Genomic DNA, 9,384 nt, shown 5'->3' on the forward strand with positions numbered 1-9,384 from the left:
TGTTCCTGTTCCTGCTCATAAATAATAGAAAACAAAGAAAAGGTAAAAATCTCTATGTCAGAGTGCAGAGAATTTTCAGTGAGGTATCCTGTGTAAAAGAAATAAAATAAGATAAACTGCACAAATAACACTAAAAATTTTGAAAATCAACAAAGAAAATAAACCACTAAATTCGAAAATAATGAAAAGAAAGTTAATCAGGAAAAATAAAATAAAATTACTAAGGGGACACCAAACTTAATTTCAGAAACTAAGATTGAATAAAAGTTAAAAACTAAGAACGCCTAATCTAAGCAATCAAACAACGGTTAGTTGTCAGTCACAGTCAATCCCCGACAACGGTGCCAAAAATTTGGTGCAGATTTTCCAATCCAAAACTTACCGACAAGTGCACCGGGTCGTACCAAGTAATACCTCAGGTGAGTGAGGGTCGATCTCACGAGGATTGATAAACTGAGCAATAATAGTCGAATTAATCACTTAGTCAGGCAGGAAGAAAATGGTGTTTTGAGGTTCAAAAGCATTAAAATACTAAAGTAAAGAGCGAGACAAGCAAAAGTAGAATGGCTGTGAAATGTATGTGAGAAGATAGTTAAGGTTTCGGAGTTATTTATTCTTCCGGATTAAGTTTTCTTACCAACTATTTTAATAATGCAAGATTCATTTCATGGCAAACTGTAATTGACTAAACCCTAATTCCTTAGTGATTTAGTCTCCTCTAACCTAACCAACCGCCAATTTCTTAGTCTCTTAATATAGATTAGAGGGTTATATTCAGTTCTAGTTTATTAGCCACAAAGACCCTAATTACCTAAATATAAGAGGATTATATGCCACGTATCCTGTTAAGTCCAAGTAATTAGCAGTTTAGGAGGAATTTACTTTCAAGCTAGTATTCAAGTGAGATAACTTTTTCAAGAATCAATAAGAATTCATATAAAACAAGAGTTATTCTTTCAATATACCCAGATTCATAAGATGAAGAACGAAAGTAATCCTTGAAATTGAATCAATACATTGATTAAAATAGAATGATAATAGTGTTAATCCATAGAAATAAACAGAGTTTCTAATCTTAACCATGGAGGTTTTAGTGGCTCATGACTCAAAGAGAAAACTAGGATTCAGAAAATGTGAAAGTGCGTAAGAGAGAAGATCCCCCGAAAGGCCAAATCTTTTTCCTTTTATATCTAACCTAATTTTATTTGAAACTAAAATAAAAAATAAAAAATAAATTCTAAACCTAAAAAATTTTGTTTGTAAATAAAAATAACTAAACCAAAATAAAATATAATAATTAAAAGCCAAATCCAACTAAAGATGCTCCTTTAGTAAAGTTTGATCCGCATAGCTGGCGTTAAACGCCAGGCTTGGCGTTTAGCGCTCTAGGGGGCAGAAAGTCTCCTTTTAATTCTAGCTTGCTGGTGCTAAATACCGAGCTTGGCGTTAGGGGTGAGCACGGGTAGCGGGTACCCGATTACCCATCCGAATCCGAACCGAACCAATTAAATTGGTTCTGGAACCAACGGGTAATCGGGTTCAACCCGAATCAAACCGATGGTCTTTGTTATTGATTGGTTCGGGTATCGGTTCTAGGAGTGCGGAACCCGAACCAACCCGCGAACCGGATCATATATTAATTAAATAAAAAAATAAAAAATATATATATGACTTTTTTATTAGGCAAAGATTATTCACTATTAATATGTTTGGATTTTAATGAGTTTAATTTTTTATGTGTTTGGTGTTTAACATGTTTGGATTATTTCTATTGATGTTACATGTTTATTGTACTTGTTGAATTTTTAAGATAAAAATTTGATTTTTTTTTATGAATTTCAAAGTCATCGGGTATCCAATTACCCGAACCGAACCAATCCGTTCTTAATCGGTTTGGTTTGGTTCGGATACATGTACAAAAAAACACAAATCCAAACCAAACCAAACCAATTATATTTTGATCAGTTTGGTTCTAATTTTATCATGAATCCGAATCAAACCGACCTGTACTCACCCCTACTTGGCGTTTAGCGCCCTAGTGGGCAGAGAACTTCCTTGCATTTCTGAGTTGCTAGCGCTAAACGCCCAGCAAAAACGATAAATTAAAATCCACTTATAATTCAAACACAAATAAAATATAATCAAACTACAACACTATTTTTCACGATCTTGTTTTAAATTATCAACTTCAATACCGTTGTTGTTCATCATAATATATATTCTCAAATTATTGCAAAAAATAAAAAAATAATTTCAATTTATTTTTTCAATTAACACATCATTTTTAAACAACAACAAAATTTATTAGATAATACAATACAAAAATAAAAATAGAATCTTGTAATAAAAATTTTTTATTTTAAGAAACTTACACAATCTAAAACATATATACAAGACAATAAAATAAAATAAAAAATAGAAAAGTAAAATAAATGAAGAAAACAACAAAAAAGAATAAAAAAGAAAAAGTAAAAGAGAAGTGTTTGAAAAATTCTAATTTTTAACATATATATATATATATATATATATATATATATATATATAATCACCTTTAAAGAAAATGCAATTATAATTCAATGTGAAATTGTTGTTTTATTAACAGTTATTAAAGAATTGCAAATTCTTGATAATATGTCTAGCTATCTATCTATAGTAATATTCCAAATCAGTTCTTACAAAATTTTTAATAAGATATTTTAATTTTCAATAAATTTTAATTACCAAATCACTTTTTAAATATTTATTTAGTTAGATAAATCATCCTCACATCAAATTATTCGTCTAAAGGAATTACTTTAAAAATTTTAAAAATTTTTAGGGACTAACATATTATTGTTAAATAACAATAGGGACTAATTTTTTTAATTTTTTTTATCAAAATTTGACGTGAAAATTAATATGTTTAACAAAATAAAAAATTATATACTAATTTTTAGAAATAAACCGTGTGATTAAACATTGTTTGTGGACTAATTTAACGTATTACTCATTAGTACATAATTGAGTAACCTGTGAAATATACATGTTGGATAAAATGAACTAGTTTGAAACCAATTAAATTTCATCGGTATTTGGAGGGAGGCCAGAAAATAGGAGAAGGCAATATTAATAGTTATATTTTTAACATTACCTTTTAAATAAGAGTCAATATAAAGCTCTAATACTATGTTATGAAATCACTCATCTCAAAAAATTAAATTGACTGGAAAAAGCAACATTAATAGTTATATCTCTAACAAAAAACATAGTCGATAGAATTTTGTTTTGACTTGTTTGATATTGTTATGTTTTATTTGTTTGACATTCCTTTTTTGTACATTTGTTATTTTGTTATTTGACATTGTAGTTGATTATTTTAATTAAAAATAATATTTAATTTTCATTAATTATGAGTTAAATATTGGTTCTCAATATATATGTTGATTCTGATATAGCAAGTTATAGTAACGACATTGTATATAGACATTTTTAAAAAATAAAAAAATTATTTTTTTATTATTGTAAGATTTATTATAGAAAAAATCTAACTGTAACTAGCGGCAAATTCAAAAAAAAATTGACAATAAATAATTACTGACGAGTTTTATACCATCTGTTTTAGTCTAACAAAAAATTTAACAATAAATTTGTTGCTGTCAAATTTTATTAGAAATTTCGCTAGTAAATTTGATTGTACTTGATGAGTTTTTGAAGTGAGAGCATATTAGATCATGTTAGTGTATTTTTTGTGACTGGACCCGAACCAATTCAAGTCTATCAATTTCAGATTGGATTGATTTGGGTAATCGGATACCTATTTAGAATTAAATTTGTTAGAAAAATAAAGAATGGAGAAATGGGAAAAAGAAAAAAAGAATGATGTAACACTGAAAAACAAAAATAAGAAAGAATGGCAAATGAAGTGAGATTAGGATTAGAAATTTTGCTAATAAATCTAACGGTACTTAGTTCAATCGGTCAATCTTTGCTTTTCTTTGGCTTGAATTTAAACATAAACTGGAGCCTGAGTTACCATCCTTTTGGAAAGTGTCACCGATGTCTTCATCATTCACATTAGATGTGACATTGTTGATCATGCCAGGCCTGTTTTCATTCTACATATTTGGTAAAAAAAAATCATGTTTCCTAAAATAGACGTCTATCATGTGTCTGTTTTTTTCACAATGAATATAGTATTTGGAGTTCCTGTCCCCTTTTTCATATGTGCCTCTACCAGTTCTGCCTTGGCCTCTGTAAGAAAGAGAATAATAGAATTGGGTGGGAGTGAGCACTCTAATGCAAACCATGCTACTAAAGGGAAGTTAGTTATAGAGCAGAAACACGTGGCTGCTGACCCACTTTCTGCAGACGTGCGTAGAAGCATGAGAGGACGCATCATAAATACCAAATGGAAGGATTATGAAAGATAGCTAAAGCCTAGTATGGTGCTATTCTATCTTCTGTTCCTCCCTATTCTAGTTACATAATACTCATTGTTCTGTTCTAATTAATTCTTCTTCTTACCCAGGTCCTCACGCAAGATCAGAATTTGATGCGTTCCTTTTCCTTGCTTCACTTAATTCTTCTTAGTCCAATCACTGTTCATTGTTCTTTTTCTTGTCTTCAAGTAATACTTTCAACTCATATAGCTCCAAGTTCCTTGTAATTAAATTCTAATTCATCAATACAACATCACTTTTCCTTTGCGTTATTAAGTACCTTCCATTTGGTGCTTTCATTGTCATGGCAGACAACACCAAAATGAAGGGTTTGGAGGCCGACATCAAGAAGCTGTTCCAGATGATGGAGTCGATGATGGAGGATAATAGATTTGAGCGTGCTCGATTGAAGGAAGCAACGGATCTGAAATTCGAGTCTCTCCAAGCCTCCATTTCCCAAATCGCTAATGAGTCTTCTCAAGCTCGCTCGGTTGTCTTGGGTTCTCATCATGGCGCGAACTCCAGAGGGGATCATTCTTGGCGCGGAGCTGCGCAACCCAGGAAGGTAAACTGCGACTTGGCCAAATTTGACGGATCTGATGCCTTAGCTTGGATTTTTTTTTGTTGATCAATATTTTGAGTTCTTTCGGGTTCCCGAAGAGGAACAAGTGGGTCTAGCTGCAATGCACATGTCAGGTATGGCAATTCCCTGGTTTTAGATGACGCAACGTACATTCTCCTTTTGTTCTTGGACCCAATTGAAGAGATCAATTGAAATTGAGTTTGGTCCTTCACTGTTTGAATCACCGAGAGAACTTCTTTTCAAACTCCAACAACGAGGGACGGTTTCCGATTATTAAGCAGAATGTGTGGCATTGGCTAACCGATCCCACATTGAGCCCCTGGATGCGTTGAGGGATTGTTTCATTAGCGGGTTACATCAGGATATTAGGCGCGAGGTCAAGGCGCAATGCCTGCCTTCCTTGATGAGGGCCGTGAGCTTGGCCCGTTTATACGAGGATAAGTTCTCACCCAACCCGACTACCACTACGGTGCCGGCCTCGTTCCGCTCTGTTAACCCTCAGACATTGGCTCTAACTCAACTTAAGCCTTCTCTACGTGCAGGCTCTCCTCCATTACTACCAGCGCCATCACCACGATCCTCCACTTCTTCTCTATGGAATCCGAGTCGCAGGTCATCCTCAGCTGAAATTCAGGCTAAGAGGGCCAAAGGCTTGTGTTATTGGTGCGGTGAGAAATACACGACTCTCCATAAATGCCCAAATAGACACTTCATTTTATTTCAGCTTGAAGAAGACGAAGCCCCTGATGGGGAACAAAAAGCTGCAATTGAAGAGGAAGTAGATCCCTTCCTTCAGACCCTTGAGCAACAAGTAACTGACCATCACCTATCCTACAATGCCATGCATGGTACCTCTGGTTCATCCACAATCCGAATTAGAGCTCTCCTTCAAGGATTGGAGGTTCGAGCTCTATTGGATAGAGGCAGCTCTGATAGTTTCCTCCAGCCTCGAATAGCCAAATTCTTGAACGTTCCAGTGCAACCTGCCCTTGGTATGAGGGTGACAGTGAGAAATTTTGGCATCATGGATGTTGAGGGTTATATCCCTTCTCTGGAGGTCACAATGAGTGGGTGCAAAGTCACTATTCCACATGTCTTTGTGCTACATGTGGCTGGAGGTGACTTGGTGATTGGTTCTCCTTGGCTCAAGCAACTGAAAATGCATATTGTGGACTATGATGCTTCTTTTCTTCGATTCCTGCATAATGGTGAGTTTGTGACAGTGCATGGTGAGAAGAACCCCACCCCGAAGCAAGCTCAGTATCACCACATTCGACGTCTTCTCAACACTGATGCAATTGAGGAAGCCTTCACAGTGGAAGTTCAGCAACCTGCACAGAATACAGCCACTCCCCTGCCGTTTTCCCTACCATGGGGCCTACTTTTACTGAACTCCTCCAGAAGTATCAAATAGTATTTCAGCAACCTACAGGGCTTCCCCCACAAAGATTGCATGATCATTTTATTTCCTTGGTAGAGGGGGCAGCACCAATTCGAGTTAGACCGTACCGATACCCTCACCACCATAAGACTCAAATTGAGTTCATGATTCAAGAGATGTTTAAGGATGGCATCATTCAGCCTAGCCGTAGCCCTTTTTTCATCACCAATCCTTTTGGTAAAAAAGAAGGATGGCTCTTGGAGATTCTGTACTAACTACCGTTCTTTGAATAATATTACAGTCAAGGATCGCTTTCCCATTCCCACCGTGGATGAACTTTTGGATGAGTTATTTAGAGCAAAATTTTTTTCAAAGTTGGATCTCAGAGCAGGTTATCACCAGATTTTGGTGAAGCCGGAGGATAGATACAAGACCGCATTCCGCACACACCAAGGACATTACGAATGGCTAGTAATGTCATTTGGATTAACAAATGCACCAGCCACCTTCCAACATCTTATGAATGATATCTTTCAGCCATTCTTGAGAAAGTTTGTCCTTGTCTTCTTCGATGACATATTGATCTATAGCCCTTCCACTTCTCATTACTTAGCACATTTGGAGATCGTGTTACAAACATTACAAAAGGAATCCTTTTTTGCCAAGATGTCAAAATGCGTGTTTTCTGTGTCCAAAATTGACTATCTGGGCCACACCATCACAGAGAAAGGTGTGCACATGGAAAAGGATAAAATTCAGGTCGTAATAGCTTGGCCAACACCTGAGAACCTCAAACAACGTCGGGGATTTCTAGGGTTAACAGGTTACTATCGACGCTTCATCAAAGGCTACGCTTCTCTTGCATCTCCTCTCACAGATTTATTAAAGCAAGATGCCTTCCAGTGGAGCTCAGTTGCTGCTCATGCCTTTGAGTCATTAAAGAAGGCAATTACTTCAGAACCAGTGTTAGCTCTTCCCAACTTCGATCAACTTTTTATAGTGGAAACTGATGCTTCTAGTATGGGAATTAGAGTGGTTCTTTTGCAAGATAAACACCCCATTGCCTTCTTTTCTAAGAAATTATCTACTAACAAATAGCACCAGTCAGCTTATGCCCGGGAATTCTATGCAGTAATTGAAGCGGTAGCCAAGTTCCGCCATTACTTATTGGGGAAGAAATTCATTATATGTATAGATAAGTAGAGCTTAAAGACTCTAGGAGATTAGACCTTCTACACCCCTGACCAGCAAAAGTGGATACACAAGCTCATGGGGTATGACTTTGAGATTCAATATAAACCTAGTAAGGAGAACACTGCTGCTGATGCCCTTTCTCGCAGCTTCATGGCTGCTTGGTCTTGCCCAAAACCGGAATGGTTTAATACATTGAAGAGCGAAATAGAGGATGACAACGTACTGAGGGAGCTTCGGGGGAATTGTGAGAAAGGCTCACCGAAAGACCCCAACTATTCTGTTCAGAATGGGGTGCTATTATGGAGAAATAGGTTGATAATTCCGAAAGGGAGTTCATTGATGCAAGTAATTTTGCACGAATACCATGATAGCGTGATTAGAGGTCATTCTGGCATTGCCAAGACTGTGGAATGAATTTGTTCTGCTTTTTATTGGCCAAATATGCAACAAGATATAAGAGCTTATGTTCTTTCCTGCTCCACTTGTCAGCGCGCCAAAACAGAGGCTCAACTACCTGCAGGATTGCTTCAACCTCTCCCAATACCATCACAGGTTTGGGAGGCTGTCTGCATGGATTTCATCACTGCTCTTCCACAGTCTCATGGGTACACAGTCATTATGGTGGTCATTGATAGATTGACAAAATTTACTCATTTTATACCGTTGAAACATGACTTTGATAGCTGCTCCGTGGCAGAGGCATTCATCAGGAATGTTGTTAAACTCCATCGCTTTCCTAGATCCATTGTCTCGGACAGGGACCGAGTCTTTATGAGTCATTTTTGGCAGCGATTATTTAAGTCGCAAGGCACTACTTTATCCATGAGCTCAGCATACCATCCACAAACGGATGGGCAAAGTGAGGTCTTGAACAAGACATTGGAGATGTACCTTTGTTACTTCTGTTTCGAGAATCCTAGGTTATGGTTTGATATTCTATCTTAGGCCCAGTATTGGTATAACACTTCTTACCACATAAGCATCAAAATGTCTCCTTACATGGCTTTATATGGTCGTGCTCCCCCAAATCTCATTAGATATGAGTTCTCTCATGATGATGAATCCTCGTTGCAAGAGTTGCTAACCAAGCGGGACACACTGCTGGAACAACTTAAGGCCAACCTCAATCGTGCCCAACAATATATGAAGACGTTTGCTGATAAAAATCGTCGAGATGTTGAATTTCAAGAGAATGATATGGTACTAGTTCGTTTACAACCCTACCGCCAACACTCAGTGGCTTTGAGAAAAAAATCAGAAGTTTGGTATGAGATACTTTGGCCCATTTCGCATTATCAAGAAACTTAGCTCGGTGGCATATAGACTAGAACTTCCTCTAGAGGCCAAGATTCATAATGTGTTTCACATTTCAGTGTTAAAAAGATTCCGCGGGGATAACACTGATCAGTACTTGCCATTGCCTCTACAGACTAGTGCCAAAGGGGGAATGGATCCTCTCCATTTTTTTTTAACAATTGAGGGAGTAAAGTGTGATCTTTCACCATTAGTTTTATAAGTGGGACCAACAATAAATATGAGAGAGAGAGCAATGGAGGGTTAAAAATCACACTTTACACTCTCAATTTTTTTTAACAATTGAGAGGATCCATTCCCTGCCAAAGGTCCTATACTTGAGCCTTCTCGAGTTATAGAAGTTCTGACGATTCTCAAACATGGAAAACCAGAAGATCATGTCCATATGCAGTGGGGAATTGGAGACACTGCAGAGACATCCTGGGAACCAGTTGCAGACATGATTAGACTATACCTTGCTATCAACCTTGAGGATAAGGTTGGTCTAAATGGAG

At 36.6% G+C, this 9,384-nt stretch overlaps 1 protein-coding gene across 1 annotated transcript; it reads left to right on the top strand.

The window, feature by feature from the left end:
* The first annotated feature begins 4,722 nt into the window (after positions 1–4,722).
* Positions 4,723–7,480, top strand: LOC140182985 (uncharacterized). Its single transcript, XM_072230971.1, has 4 exons — positions 4,723–4,983; positions 5,027–5,114; positions 5,283–6,404; positions 6,684–7,480. The coding sequence occupies exons 1-4, from the start codon at positions 4,723–4,725 to the stop codon at positions 7,478–7,480; spliced, it is 2,268 nt and encodes a 755-aa protein (XP_072087072.1).
* Positions 7,481–9,384: the final 1,904 nt, after the last annotated feature.

Source organism: Arachis hypogaea, chromosome 20, assembly GCF_003086295.3.
Source record: "Arachis hypogaea cultivar Tifrunner chromosome 20, arahy.Tifrunner.gnm2.J5K5, whole genome shotgun sequence".
Classification (NCBI taxonomy): domain Eukaryota; kingdom Viridiplantae; phylum Streptophyta; class Magnoliopsida; order Fabales; family Fabaceae; genus Arachis; species Arachis hypogaea.

Coding starts and splice junctions, on each gene's coding strand:
- LOC140182985 (XM_072230971.1), top strand. CDS start 4,723: ATGGCAGACAACACCAAAATGAAGGGTTTGGAGGCCGACATCAAGAAG. Junction 4,984..5,026: donor GAGCTGCGCAACCCAGGAAG/GTAAACTGCGAC, acceptor CTGATGCCTTAG/CTTGGATTTTTTTTTGTTGA. Junction 6,405..6,683: donor TTTACTGAACTCCTCCAGAA/GTATCAAATAGT, acceptor ATAATATTACAG/TCAAGGATCGCTTTCCCATT.